The following is a 15,568-nucleotide window of genomic DNA, read 5'->3' on the forward strand; positions in this document are numbered from 1 at the left end:
AGAAAGTGACTATGTTGAAGAATAAAAACGGATTTTAGAAAACAGATTTTTATTATTTTCCGGGACTATATGGCTCACGTTTTGTTTTTAAATTTAAGCCATAATCTTTTTTTTTCAAACTCCATAAACATTTTAGCTGAATAGGAACTAAATTATCCAACTGTTAATGGGCTAATAATACTCAGGCAACAAGTATTTGACAACGTTTTGGGATGTTTCGGTAACTAAAAGTCATACTACGATTTTTATTGGAATATTACTTCAGGTCAGGAATTTTGAATTTTATCGTCAATGATGGAAGGGATACTTGTTTAAAATAGGTTAATTTTCGAGGCAAATTCTACAAAAAAAATCTTATCCTTAGAAAATGTAGCAACAAATGCTTCTATGGGAAACTGATAAGCCATGGGGTGTTTTTAATTTACAGACTTATTTTATGAAGTGAAAGGCACAAATCATGGAAAGTCTTCTGTATGAGAAAGACAAAACAGTTCGATGTTTTTTCGGACAGAATTTTATTTACCTGTCTCAGTCGATAGCTTAATTGTTTATTACAATTTATATAAATGTACCTATAAAACTGGTTTAAGTGCATTATTAAAACAATTATACATTTACCCTGTTCAGGATTATACTATACCAATGGCAATTACATACATTGAAACAATCGATGTACGCGGACTTTTTAATGAAACATTTACCCCGCATATAAGTTAATACGTTATTTCTTTCAGAATGATCATATTTAAAATCTAAAACCTGTGGCTCAATCATGACTTTCAAATGTTAATGTGTGGAAATTGAATTGAATCTTACATTCCACTCAAAAACAAAAATTAGGCTTTTTAGCATAACTTCAAATACAGTATAAGGAAAAACGTTCTACGACAATTATCAAATATATCAGGCGATATTTCATCAGAAGCAGAAAACAATAGGCAGGTACAACAGAACATTTATTTGTCTGCCATTACGAACTTTGTGACTAGTACTTTATTATACCTCATTCTGAATGTCTGTTGAAAATATCTTCGATTGTTTCTTCTAGTTTGATAAGCCTATTCCCTAATGTAACCGAAGAAATTAAGCAAACTTATTGACTCACGATTATCGGTATTCCATACCTTTTTACTTGTATTATTATGCAGAGTAGGGTTGAAAATTATTTCTGTCTTTTGGTCATACATTACATGTAATCTCTTAATATGTTCAAATTTAAAACTAATCTGGCACCAGGCGAAAGGAAGCGATTAACTTTCATGAATTAAAAATGATTAAAATTTAAAATTAAAAATAATTGCCACGAGTAAAATCATTTTCTTCGTTGAGTTCTATAACGAAACTTCCTAAATTAATCTTGTACTTAAAATAATACAAGCTATCTGCGGTAAAATTATGATCGTATCTACATAGTGGATAGATACAAGATGAGTACAACTGTTTCCAACTAGAAATTAAGCCGCCATTCGGAGATACATACCTTCGTTATTTTTTGTATTTTTTTGGTAGAAATGTGCAGGCCTGTGCTCAGCATTTGGTATGCTAAAAAACGGTGTGCTAATGCTATTGCAACGGAGATCAACAAAAGAGGATCCCGATGATAAAGTGCGCAGAACGATCGTCAAAAACGGAGACGCTGTCCATGCTATGATGCTTCTAGTCCGGTCCATCGTGCGAGTGATGCTGATTGGATTCTTAGATGAATTTGAAACATTTTTGCTTGTCGTGTGGTATTCGCGTTTTGAAGAGGATGGAATCGGCCCGGTACTGTGTGTTCAATAATGGCGTGTAACCAAATACCTGCAATCGAAGAGGAATATGGTGAGTTATTTTCAATTACACTTGAGTCGCTTTTTGCGCGAGGTAAAGGTTTTAAGTTTACTATGAAATCGCGTAAAAAGCGACTTTTAGGCGACGTTTCTTATGGAAAATTATGTTAAAATTTATTTTTCAAATTTGTTGATTATTTTCGGTCAAATGATGACAGCTTTGCATTAGTTAGTTTGTATTTATGTATGTTCTGGATGGGGTTTTTATGCCCACGTGAGGATGACCTCAATTGGGCTTTTCCCCATCCAGTCCTATCCATTGAGACCATTCTGGTTGGATGAATATAAATAAATATAAATAAATAAATAAATAAATTTCTTTTTTAGTACGTGACGTTTCAGTCTACTATCCTTCCACTATCATCAGACGCTAATTAATCGGCAGGAATATTCTCCTTTGTCACATCAGTTTGCTTCTGGTGAGCTACATGCAAGTTCTGAACACATTTTTCATATCGTCCATTCAAAACAAATTTCATATGTGGCTCAGAAGCACTCAAAGTGAAGGCCGTATACTGACCGCCTTACCCATTAGAGGGTGAATAAACAGAAAATAGAAGATTAGGTATTCATTAAACTGACTAAAAAATCGATTGAAAATCCTGCTGTACGTTCCAGCAACAACGCGCTATGTTTTAAATTGTCCTGCCGGTAGGCCGGTCCTAGTGTGAATATTTCCAATACTTCACTGAATTTACACGTCAGTTTTAGTTCATGTTATCGAACACTAATTGGTAATTTTGGGTGTAATTGGCCCCATTCGTTGCGGTAATCCATTTTGTAACAAGAGCTCCTATCCTAACCTTTTTGCGGTATCAGCTTGGGTATGCGCAACCAAAGTAAAGAGGGGCTAACCAATTCCGGTAGAAACAAACGTAGCATAAGGCGCCCATGTCAGCGTCCGTTCTGTTCTAGACGGTGATTTCAATGAAACATCGTTTCCTCAATCTAGTGAGCGTCTGCATTCTATCTTGGGAGCACCTCACGACTGCGTCTAATCTGAGACCTAAAAAAGCCAAGATACCAGTCCCATCCAGTGTTGCCACATATTCATCTGTACTGGAAGGTAAAAAAATCTTTTTCATCTGTACTTTCGCTTTCAAAAATCTGTACCAAAATCTGTACCACTAAGTTTAGTTGTTGCAGGCAAAAACCTGGTTTGATAGTTTAAAAAAATACATAAATCGCAAATTACTTATTTCTATGATGATGTTTGTACATATTCTTGCTAAACTTAAACACAGACACGTTTTGTTTTGTTTGCATCCATGTCAAAAGGTGCTCCTCTATTGATTTCGAGTAATCAACCTGAAAGAACAAAAATGAGCTTTTGACACCCAAAGAAATCTGGACCTTTCTGTACTTTATGACAAAAATCTGTAAGCTGTAACGTACAGAATCTGTACCAAAAAGAATCGGAAAAATCTGTACTTTTCCAGATAAATCCTTACATGTGGCAACACTGGTCCCATCAGGAGATTCGTAGGTCTGACTCCGAAAGTTCAACATTATGTGAGATCTGTCACGAAGGCGAGAAGAGGCCCGCATTTTGCCGGAACAGTGAACCTCCACCACAGGTCGGAATGGAAATTACCCTAGGAAAGCCTAGGGAAGATAGTAATGTCCTAGCACCTTAGCTTCAAGATTTCAAACGAGAAATCGAGTTGCCAAAAACCAGCTAAGCCCCGCCGAATGGAAATGTACAAAAATCATCCCGCTACTTAAGAAGAACCATCTTAATTATATCGACCATCTTCGTTCGATTGGTCGAAAGTTTTTGAAAAGCTGTTAAAAATGCAAAGTAACTCTTTTCTATCTTCAGCGCAACTTATTTCCGAGTATCAAGCTGGATTCCGACAAGGGCAATTAACTGCTTACTAACCGCATTGCTAAGGGTATATGACGATATTGCTGTTGCGGTGGACAAGAAAGACAAGGCTGTTCTTCTGCCGATAGCAATTTCGGCAATGCGTTTGACACAATCTCTCATCATTGTCTATGTGATAAGCTTCGAACTTGTTTTTTTTTTTTTTTTGAACCGTCAGCTGTTTGCCTAGCTCAATCGTATTAGACTGGTAGGAAGCAAGCTGAGTTACGTGTGGATCTGTAATGGTTACTTCTGACGTTCCTCAAGGATCCGTTCTTGGTCCTTTGCGTTTTTCCCTGTATATCGATGATCTTCCGGGAATGCTTAGACATTGTCGTATTCAGATGTTTGCTGATGATGTCCAACTGTACTGCATCCATCCCGAATGCTCCACAGCTGTTGCTCAACTAAATGGTGATCTACAACGCGTCTCTCGGTGGGCATCTAGAAACTCGTTCATTATCAACCATATGAAGACAAAAGCCATGCTGTTTGAAACACGTCAGCATATAGATTCAACGAAATTATTAGTCTCGCTCGAAGTTTGGAAATCATCTTCCAAAGCAACCTGCGTTCGGCCAAAGCAGTATCGTATCAGTGTGAGAAAATTTGTGCTGTGCCAACGACAGGGTCTATCATACCTCTACGACAAACTGATAGCCTTACAAGGACCTCGAGTGCGAAATGTTATGGTTCCTACACACCATTGTATGGCGACATTTTCTTCGTGAGAGATGTGGTATTTTGGAATGCGCAACCTACTGAATTAAAACAAGTAGTCTCGGAAGCATTGTATAAAAGAGCTGCAAAAAGTTAATTTGAAAGTTTATAGATATTGAAGTGACTAGTTGCTAGAACTATTAGAATGTATAGTATTAGAAAATAGTTTCTTCCATTAATGACACAAAAAGACTTGTATTACGTCATGTATTGAATAAACAAACAAAGAAACATAAGGACCACCTACCAGCAGAGCATTACAATCATGGCTTTGCGGTCATCATACTTTCCATGTAACGTTCACTTGAAGTCTTAATAGCTTGCACTCATATGAAAAATCTGGCGAAAATCGGTAGGCTACGATGAGCTGGATTGTAAGGATGCCGGACGACAGTGCAACGAAAACGGTTCTCTTCAACAATCCCACCAGCACCAGGAACAGAGGCCCAACGTGCCAGATGGCTCGACCAGGCCAACAGCGATTTGCGACTTCAGAGACGCTTAGGAAATTGGAAAGAGTGACCTTAGATTGAGTTGAATGGAGACGGTTGCTTGAAACAGCACGATGCTTCAACCCTGGCTTGGGACAGTTTACGCCAGGCCATCTGGGAGGCAGATACACTAGGTGAAGATTCACTGGTTTGATGGGAACAACAACAAGCGGAGAAGAAAAGGGTTTGGGAAAATTATCTAGGCACCGCCACTTGAAAAAATCGGCCAAATAGCTACGAGTACAGAGGCAGATCTTGAGAAGGAAAAAGCGGATGGAAAAAAGACGTCGTAAACAATCCGATCTAATGACAAATGCAATTTGTATGAGAAGGTAAACCAACTTCCAAACTATCATGTGTAAGCATGAAGAGAGAATATTGATCACAAACGAGCGCGAATTAGTGGACAGTTGGAAGAAGTTCTTCCACGAACACCTGAATTGTAAGGGATGCGGGGCGGAGGCTAATCTACAAAAGGCCTATGGAAGACAGTAGTGTCCAGAATCATATCTCTAAAAGAGGTAAAACGAGAAATCGGGTTGCCGAAGCTCGGTAGAGCCGCTGGTCAAGACCGACTACCAGCAGAGCTCGTACATGACAGAGAAAGACTGAAAACGGCACTACACCAGTTAATTTTTAAAATCTGGGAGAAGACGTCATCGAAAGAGTTGTTTGTCTCATTTACAAAAATGGCTAATAAATGCCAGAGGTCTCTCATGTCTTGGAACGCAATAAACTATCACCGATAGACCATGGATTCGTAGGGAACTACCAAGCGGGTTTCATTTCAGTTGCTGTTACTACGAACCGAATTTTCTCCACTATGTAAATTCTTCAGAAATATCGGATAACATTCAACGAGTATCGTCGTCGATCGGTATCACTTACATAATATAGGAATACGGATTTCCGGACAAACTAATCTGATTAATAGAAGCCACTTTGGATCGAACCGATACTAAATACATGAAGACGAACACGTGCGCCTCCCATGGATGGTGTCCACTGCAAGGATCCTTGGGGAACCCAGTATTCTCCACTAGTCACGGCCATGACTGCCAACTTTACAACCGCTCGCACAAGTCAACTCGTCGCTGTTCGCACGACTAATTGCCGCACTTTTCCATCTCATCCTTTAATCACTTCCTCTTCACTCACTACTTCAAATATCACTCACCAAATCCCCATCTTTCATTCACCTGCTTTACTGTTGGGTGTGCGCCTATACCTGCGCTCAAGTAACAGGAAGCGTTTAAGAGCGATGTAGTAGAGAGTGGTAGTGCTCACGGCAATTCCTAAGATTGCAATGGAATCGTGACTTACACCTCGAGTTACCTTGGTCGTAAGCAGGGCTTAAAAAGGGATCGCAAGTTGAATGTGACTGCCGTGAATGCGAACTTTCCGCATTCAAACTCCGATTTTTGAACGATCATTTGCCCGTTTTTTTTAATCCAGTCAAACTGCCGCTTGCGCTGCTGCCGTCGTACAATTCATGCGGCATCTCAGCAAAAGCAAACAGTCGATCTCCCGTTTTGCTTTGCGCTTTGAGAATATAAACTGCAAACTGACTGGAAGCATACGGTGACGTATTTTTTCGATTCTCTTTTTGTCTCCAAATCGGCTGCTCACAGTAAAAGTTTGTCACCCAGACGTCGGTCCGACGCAAGCAAAATATTCGTTTGTATTGGACGGAGTCCGACCGACTTCTTCCATGCACATGTAGTGGTTGTTTTTTTGTAGTATTGAATCATACGATTGTGCGGTTGCTTTTCGTAGCGTGGTGATTGCCAGTCATTTGACTGTTTTGCAGTCATTCGCTGCTCCAAACGGTAAAGGCAACTTGATCGAAACGAAAATGTCAAAAAGTTTTAGAAGCCGTTCGTTCTGCAGCGTGCAGTCGGTGTTTGACTGAGCAAAATGCCAGTTGTGTTATGCATAGCATTCGTATTCCACCTCTAAACGGACGGTGTGAACTTGAATGCGCGTTGGTGTGACTGCGGTAGAAAAAAAGGATCGGTCGAAGCCCTGGTCGTAAGGGCCAACTTCGCACAGCTTGTATTGCTTGACTACTGTCAGCCAGTAATTCAACGCCCTCACAGTTCCGAACGCAATGATCAACCCTGCCGCATATCGGAGACGGCTTTCTGACAGGAACGTCCTGAGAACCCTCTGAATCACTGTGTGAATGGATATGTCCCGTCTGTGTTGACCCGCCTTTTTGTATTGCTCACATCCACTTTAGGCGCCACTAGAGTGGTAACTTTGCTCGCATCTGTCATCAAGTTATCCATTAACATTCCGAATTTCACAGACGTTTCCACATACGCTCTCTTCCATCGCACCAAGTCTAACTTAATCATTGCCGGCAGTTTTTTCACTAGCTACTTCAAAAGCGCTGGATTAGCAACGTGGCTTCGAAGGTTGGCAGCTTCAAGATTGTCGCATAGCTGCAGCACTGTCATACCGAAGTTGAGCAACGTATCCAGTCGTTCTGGCTTCGGCGCGTGCAAACGATGATCTTCCTCCAACAAATGTTTCTCCAGCAATTTCGGCCGTCCGTATAACCGTCCCAACGTCTCTACTGTTGATGAAACACTGTTCGGAAACATCAGCTTCGTCACCACAGCTTCTCATGCTGGGCCTTTTAAACACTTCTGGAGTCTCACAATATTTTCTCCATTCGAAAATCCACATGCAGAGTTCCCACTTACGAAACTGTTGTAAAACACTGGCTGTTTTTCTGGCTCTACCGGAAAGAGCGGAAGCTTTCTCGACCATACTTGTCGCGTAGTATAATTGACTTTTTACGGACATGTGCACAGTCAGTTAAAATATGATCACTTAGCTAACGTCCTGTGAACCTTACTAGTTCTTTTCGACACGCTACTTTTCAGTTACTTTCATACTTGCCAGCAATATAATTGAAACTATGTAAACAACTGCAGACAATCAACTGATGTAAAGCAGCAAACTGAACGCCCAAAACCTATTTTCGGATAAGACAGTCACTGATTCTTCCGTGCTTTGAGACAAGTAAGGCATCAGTTTGGAATAGTTTCTTGCAGTATATGGATACCATCAGGCAGTATCGTCTCAGCCGAGCAGAATTTGACAACGTTATATATGGGACATTTCTAGAACTAGTTTTTATCTACACACTTAAAAAATAGTACCGAGTTCGGCAAAATTTTGCTGAAATCTCAACAGCCGAACGTTCGGTAAAAATGTAGATCAGGTATCAGGTATCAAAATTTTGCCGAGCTCGGTGCTTTTATTTAAGTGTGTACAATTTTGCTGAATAAAGTTTTGCTGTAGTACCGTAACTACAAAAGATACAGCAAAACTTTATTCAGCGAAATTGTAGATAATAACTAGTTTTACAAATCTCCCTTATGTATAACTTTGTCAAATTTGGCTCGGCTGAGACGATACTGTCAAATGTATCAAAATTGAGTGCAAGTGATCGAACCATCCCTGCAATCAGGTACGAGGACAGAGTAGTCGCACACTTTTCTATAACAAAATTGTTAAATTTTTGGGACATCATATTGGTCTAGATATAGTCGAAACGAATAACCGAATAATATTGGACGGGTAAACTGTCACGTTTTTCTAAAACCTGTCGTCACGGTCCCGGAAAGTAAAAGTGTGCTTGCATGTGATTAGTTAATCGGTTAATTGTTAACAGTGCTTGATATTTGCGCCTATTCCAATTCCGACTTGCTAAATAGGATTTTGTTCCTTGCGGATCAATGCGTACAAGTTTTTTCAATCGATGGATGTAAAAATATTGAAAATCGCCCAAAAAATCACGTTCAAAAGCTGACCACTTTTCGTGTAAAGATTATCTGGATTTACATCCTATCTTGACGTAAATCGTAATCCCAAATCACAATAGTACAGAAATAATACTAAAGCGTTGCAATTTTTATGCTTTGTGTGGCGATCAGCGTAATATTGCGTTAGTTTCATTAGTAGCTCGCAATAATCTTTGAATTCAATACTTTCAAGTATAAATGAGCTCTCAAAAATTACTATAAAAATAATTACCTTTGTAAAGAAGTTGATGCATTTGTGCCGCTCCTGGAAATGTGTGTCGTCCTCACTGAGTGACACTGGACAGCCAGGACAGCGGAACGTCCATCGTGAAGTAACCTTTACCGGTGGCTTACGGGTAACATGCGAAACTAGAAAGTTCATAGCAATATCCTCGCAGTTCATATATTCATCAACTTTGTCCCGAATCGCCTGCGGCAGTGCGTATGTATACAAGTACGTGTAGTACTTATGAATGAATGCAGCTCCCGTAAGGACCATGCTCAGCTCACAGCTGTAGTTGGAATTGTAGTTCCATGCATCCAGCGTGTTAGTGTCCCACGCATGAAAACGTCCGGGAAAGCCTACAACGCGATCCCTGTGCTCACGCCAAACACGGAAGCCAAACAGAATCTCATCGTGCCTCAGGTGAGCATCGTCGTCGACAGATAGAACAGCTTCCGTTTCGATTGCGTCGAACGGAAGAAAACGATTGTTCAATGAATTTCGTGGAGCTCGAACGACATGTACTGGGACGCCAATATCAGGCCAACGCAGATCTTCCAGTGGCGGTTTTGGCGAATTCCAAACAACAATCACCTTATGTAAATAGGGCAGTCCATAAAGACGGCTGAGAGAATCCATTAAAACCTGTTCACGTTCATAAGTAAGGATCACAATTGTAAACTGCTCTCGAGGGTAATTTCCGCCAAGAGCCTCTCCAAATTCTTTGCCGGCTCCACCAGCTCCTTTGCCAATCGGTCTAAAACCCATATGCGAACCAATGAACTTTGCATCTGAGGGAAGGACTGGATCGAACGGCAACTGCGGATATAATGCGAAGGGATCTGCCCAATCGTTCCAAGCCTCACGTGATTGTATTAAAAGTGCTGTATAATTTCGTCTAAACGCGGGACTTGGATATGGTGGCTCAATCGGTCCTAACGACTCCTCCGGTTCTGTATCGAGTACTGGATCAGACTTAAGAGGGACGAAGCTTGTGTTGAATACACTATGCGCAACGATTGCAGGAACCGGCTTCGGTGGTATGCCAAGACGATCCCTCAAACTGGCAATAACCGTGTCAACTGTTGCCTGAACTGAACTTAGGTATCGTTCCCAAATAAGCCGACACTGTCGTCGCATGCTCAGAAGATCCGCATCCGGAATGGCTCGCAGCAAAAAGTGCAACTCGGTAATTCTTGCCTTTGGCAACAAAATCGCAACACGACGCCACTCAATGGTTTCAGCATACGGCAGTTCCACTTGATCGCCACCCAAAACGACTGGTATGGCCCCAGCTCTCAGTGCTTCATATAAACGTGCATTAAACAGCGTTGAACTTATACTGTTCCCACCTGGAGACAATAGTAAGGTAAACGTGGAATCTTTCAGTATAGATTTTCGAGAATTGTCTGTTCCACATAACGACCAATCCCGAACTGCCGAAGGGTTTCGTTGTTCTGTGGCAGGAATGCACTCAAACTGAAGAAGAAAACGATCCTGTGTATGTCCGGATGACATCTCTTTAAGGTGTTCAATTATAAAGTCGTCTACCGTCTCTGCTTCCTCGTCTACATGATTGAGGCTGGATTGATTTTGTTGAACATTCATTTCTCCTTGAAAACTCAACAGATATTTTCTTCTAGCTGGTAGCATAGCGCTACATTCCTGCCAGACATCACCGCCTGGAGGTCCCAAAATGGGCGGTACAATTATATCAAATCCACGTCGAAACTGACTTTCCTCAAAGCTTGACTGCACCAACATCGCTCGGCCGGTATTTATTTGACGGAATACGTTGCCCGTTCCTAAACTCAAATCGCGCCGCGCGAAGTTCAGGAGAACATGATTTCTACCATCTCCTCCCCAAAATGGCAATTGTTTCAATCGTGTGACATTTAAACTCGAGAAGGCAGGAGTCCGGACAACATTTTTTATACTACTGACACCATACCTATTATTACGTTGCATTTCTTGTTCGGCAAGGGCTTCTCCAACGAGCACCATGAATACACAAGCCTTCTTGGGGTCATTAGTCAAATGGGCATTGTATCCAAGCGTCTGTTTGATAGTTGTTTTCAAAAACCCGTCAATATCAAATCCTCGATTAACTACTGAATTCGTGTCCGGATCATACAAGAACACTGGGAATCCGGATGTCAAACTACATCGAGAATGGTCGAAACATGTACTCATCTTGCAGTCGCGCACTTGCGATGACGAAATAGGTTGATTTCTTTCCGGAATGGATACCGAAAATAACGGCTTCGGCAGTGCTAATTCAGGTGTATTCCGAAGGACTGCTTCCTGTTGAGCCACTTGAGCCTGCTCTACCGATATTTTTAGCCTTTCTAGTTCCGTTTGCTGGCGGCCCAGCTCCTGTTTGAGTTCATCTATTTTTTGATTATACAACCCAATATCGGATTGTAATTTTTGTCGTCGTGCTTCAAGGTCTCGAAGCTCGAGCGAAACCGTTCCCTTTATTCTTAGCATTTCATCTATTCTCAGCTTTAAATCTGCGGCTTTCAAGGGACTAATCTCTTCGAACGCTTCGAGCTGAGATCTTGTTCGGTGGATATCATTGTTTTGTGTATTTGTTTCGTCCTGAAATAAGACAAATGATACATAATATGTTACAATTATTCTACGATGCAAAAATAAGTTACTTACGTTAAGCAGTAGGCAGTAGAATATAAAAGATATCAGAAGCAAGCAAACTGCGATCACGATCCCTATTCTGTATAACTTCATGCGCTTCAACCAGTTACAAATACTAGTTCCGGATGTGGAACCACCTCCCATCAGTGATTCGTAATTGGCCATAATATTCTAGCTAAACTTAGAAATCATATTTAAATATAAAATTTAGCCAAGTTGTTTCGGTCGCACAAATTGCCGCTGACTACATTCAACAATTGAGCGTGTTGAAACTCCGTGATCTAGTTGAAAGAAACTAAATATATTACTACTGCAACATTTATAGATAAACACTTTTAAATTTAAAATTTTTCTGCAATTTTCAGAGATTTTCCAGCACTTTTTTATTTTATTTACATTTTTTGACAAAAGCAACCCCAACAAAAAGCATATGTGTGCACGCTGATTTTGAAAATGAATAAACCCTGGAGTAAACCCAACATTTCTAGATAGAATTAACAAAAGGGCGAATCTCGCATGTAAACACGAAAATTAGAGTAATTATAGGGCCCTATTCTGTATGTCACGTCGAGTGTCACTTTGCTCGACTAGTCGACTTTTGGTATTATGTAAGTCACACGCGACCCGACTTTGTTGAGTAACTCGACTGAGTCCACCGCCAAAAAGCTAGTGACTAAACGGTTAGCAAGTGACGCCTGAGCTAGTTTTGTTTTGGTCGTGCATTGAGCCGCTATGCTGCCCGTTTTTCTTGCACTCGACACTCGACAGTGACTGAGTCGAGCCGAGTTTCTCGTCGTGACTTACAGAATAGGGCCCATAAATATATGTCGACTAACATTTGAAAGGGGCGTATAAGCCAACTGTCAAACAGAACGAGTGAGAGTTCATTTTCCTATGCTGCTCCAGCAAAAAATAACTCTCACTCGTTCTGTTTGACAGTTGGCTTATCCGCCCCTTTCAAATGTTGGTCGACATTTTATATGACAAGCGACAAGGTAACGTGCTGATATTGACACTGCGCTTTCCCGTGCTGGTACGTTGACAATCCACAGATGACCCTACGGGAAAGCAATATCAATATCAACAATGTTGTTAGTTCGTAAAATGGTCTATGCGTATTTTCTTTCTCTTTCCTGCAAACGCGTTGGATTGGTCGTCTGCTCGATTGGAATGACACTGGCAGATAATTATCATTTCAATTTTGACATTGTCGTCTATATATATATAGTCGCTCTACAGAGAATGTAAACAAAACGGGTGAGAGTTACTTTTTGCTGGACCAGCATTAGAAAAATCAACCATCACTCTGTTTGTTACGCTTGTGACATTTGCCCTTTTGGTAATTCTATCTTCATTTTATATCTTACTTCATTAAGAGCATCTTGACCGGTGGTCTTTTTAGACGCGGATTACTTTCCACGCATTCTTTTTTATGCGTAACTATTCTGACCATCCCAAAACCCTACCTTGCGCCTCCATAAAGCCATACGACGTAAAGTTCTGTCCTTAAGTAGCTAAAAATTAAAAGTAAATAACTGCTCGGGAAAAAATAATCATAACATGAAAGTTTTCATTTGCAATAAAAGTCTCGATCAATGTGATTCTTAGGCTGTGAACCATTTCGTGAAATTTTTAACTTTTTGGTTAAAATGTGACAGTTCGATAGTTTTTTACCTTCTGTCGAAAATAACCCTGCTCGGGAGCATGGTTAGTTTTGACCAAGGTTTTGACAGTTCGATGGTTCGCTTCTGAGAGCCAATGAGATATGTACATGCGAGAAAGAGAGCTTCGACGTGTTTCACTGATTTTTCGTTGGATTTTTTTTACATTGGGATGGATGCTTATCGCATAATAAATTTGTTCAAACAACCCGGGTTGAAATGAGATGAATTTTATCTATCAAATATAAGCAAATGAACATCAAAAATTCATCCAATTTTAACTCGGACAGACTAAACCTAGGACTAAACCACCCCATCGGCAGGCAACCATGTTTTCGCTGCCAACATCTCGTGTGTGCGAAAATGAGATAGCGTGTCAGCACTGCGTTTCACTCAACTGCCAGCAGTCTGATTTGGGCCCGCTGTCAAATTTTGAGCCCAGGACATGCTGTCGCTGACGTTCACTGCAGCTCGTTATAGAGATGTCAATGGGCTGGACTAAACAATATTTTCATCCTCACCTTATACACTCTCATTGAGCAAAAAAACTATCAATCCGTCAAATATGAAATAGTTCGCATAATACATTGCACGCAGATGTCAGTGCGATTTTTTTCCTCCCAGGTTTGACAGTGTTGTGTGGTTTGTTTTGATTACTTATTCGCAAGACCCAGAAGTAAAAAACTGCAAAAAGGACAAAAATATATATTGTACAGATTTGTTATCATTTTCCTGCTTCGGAAAAGTCGGGTATTTCCGTTTTCCGCAAACAAGTGGTACGAATTACCAGTGATAAACCCACTAGCAATAAAATTAGGTTACAAAGGGAATCAAAACAAAACACACAAAAACGTCAAACCAAAGTTGAGGTTAGGCACCGTGCAAAGGTTTATTCTGAACTGATTTTAACCACTCAAGGAGAAATAACTAGAAAACTTTTAAATTTTAACCAAAAAGTTAAAAATTTCGCGAAACGAGTCACAGCCTTAGTCCTTCTAACAGTGATTTTTTAAATGAAGAAGCAAAACACAGCAAAGATTCGTTAATCGATGGTTCGTTAGTTGGGTGTTCACTAATTGGGCTATGTGACAGCTTGAATGTCAAAATTGTATGGAATTTTCGAGTTTAGAAATTTCTAACAACTGTCAGTCGGCCCAATTAGCGAATCAGCTGAAGTTCAGTCGTGACCCAATTAACGAATTCAGGCTGTATAAATAAAAAAATAGTAAATTTGTTATTAAATAAGACTAATTCCATTGTATTAAATATGGAATAAAAATATGAATAAAATTTAAATTTGTTGCACTTTTACAAGCAATAGAGCAGTGACGTGAGCAGAGATATGAAGTATACCACCACAGAGAACAGACATTTATGCTCATATAAAATATCATGTAAAAGGTGTGTAAACTTTTTAATAAGACACTAGCGACATCTCACTTCAGGTGCACCAGTTGTCCAATATCCTCGTTGCCAAATTTAATATATTGTCTTGTTATATTCTGCATATTCGAAATACTGGCTACTCTATGTAAGTTACTGTAGCAACGGCTGTAACTTTGTTTATGTTATTTATTGAACCTGGCTGAAAATCGAGAATAGAAACCAAACGACATCTCAAGATTTTATTTTATTTGATAATTACCGGAAATAGCTGTCATGTTTAGAGTTGTTCAATAATTGAACGTACCATTCGTACCGCCTGACACCATCGTGACGGCACCTGCAGCAGCCTTCTCAACTTTGAACACCTCCCAGAAACCCTTACCGCTATGAAGACTTTCGTATAGACGAACGGGTGCGAAAAGCCGCACAGAATCACTTGGAACCAAAATGCGAAAAACTTGGTTTATTTACGCAAAGATGGTTTCACAGAAGAATTAAAAAGGAATAACTCAAGCACTACTATTTTTGATAAATGTTGTTTACTTTTATTTTTGGTTCGCTATAGATTGCATAAACAACATGCTAGTGCTAGCAACGTGCCAGACATTACAAATCAAAATCAATCCTTTTAGTGATGTAAGCGCCACGTAGCGGGAGCATTACCACTTACTGTCAAAATGGCGGCTGAGCTTTTACACATGTTGCGAGATTAAGATGAATGTCTGTTCTCTGTGATACCACCACGCACACTGAAACTGTTTGCAGTAGGAATAATATCAACAACATCAATGTCCATTCATTCATTCATTCCAATGTCATGCAATGTCCAGCTAATGCCATTCTCGTCTGTGACGAAACCGCAATTTACTTTTTGGTAACTTACTGATATTGATATTGCGCTTTCCTTGTACCGTGCTT

At 40.2% G+C, this 15,568-nt stretch overlaps 1 protein-coding gene across 1 annotated transcript; it reads right to left on the reverse strand.

Moving 5' to 3' along the window:
• Positions 1-537: 537 nt before the first annotated feature.
• LOC128741752 (exostosin-3) lies at positions 538-11,973 on the reverse strand. The gene is made up of 3 exons (XM_053837766.1): positions 11,616-11,973; positions 8,958-11,549; positions 538-1,800 (listed from the first exon to the last, which is right to left on the reverse strand). The coding sequence occupies exons 1-3, from the start codon at positions 11,766-11,768 to the stop codon at positions 1,696-1,698; spliced, it is 2,850 nt and encodes a 949-aa protein (XP_053693741.1). The 5' UTR covers positions 11,769-11,973; the 3' UTR covers positions 538-1,695.
• Positions 11,974-15,568: the final 3,595 nt, after the last annotated feature.

This window comes from Sabethes cyaneus, chromosome 3, assembly GCF_943734655.1.
Source record: "Sabethes cyaneus chromosome 3, idSabCyanKW18_F2, whole genome shotgun sequence".
Taxonomy (NCBI): Eukaryota; Metazoa; Arthropoda; class Insecta; order Diptera; family Culicidae; genus Sabethes; species Sabethes cyaneus.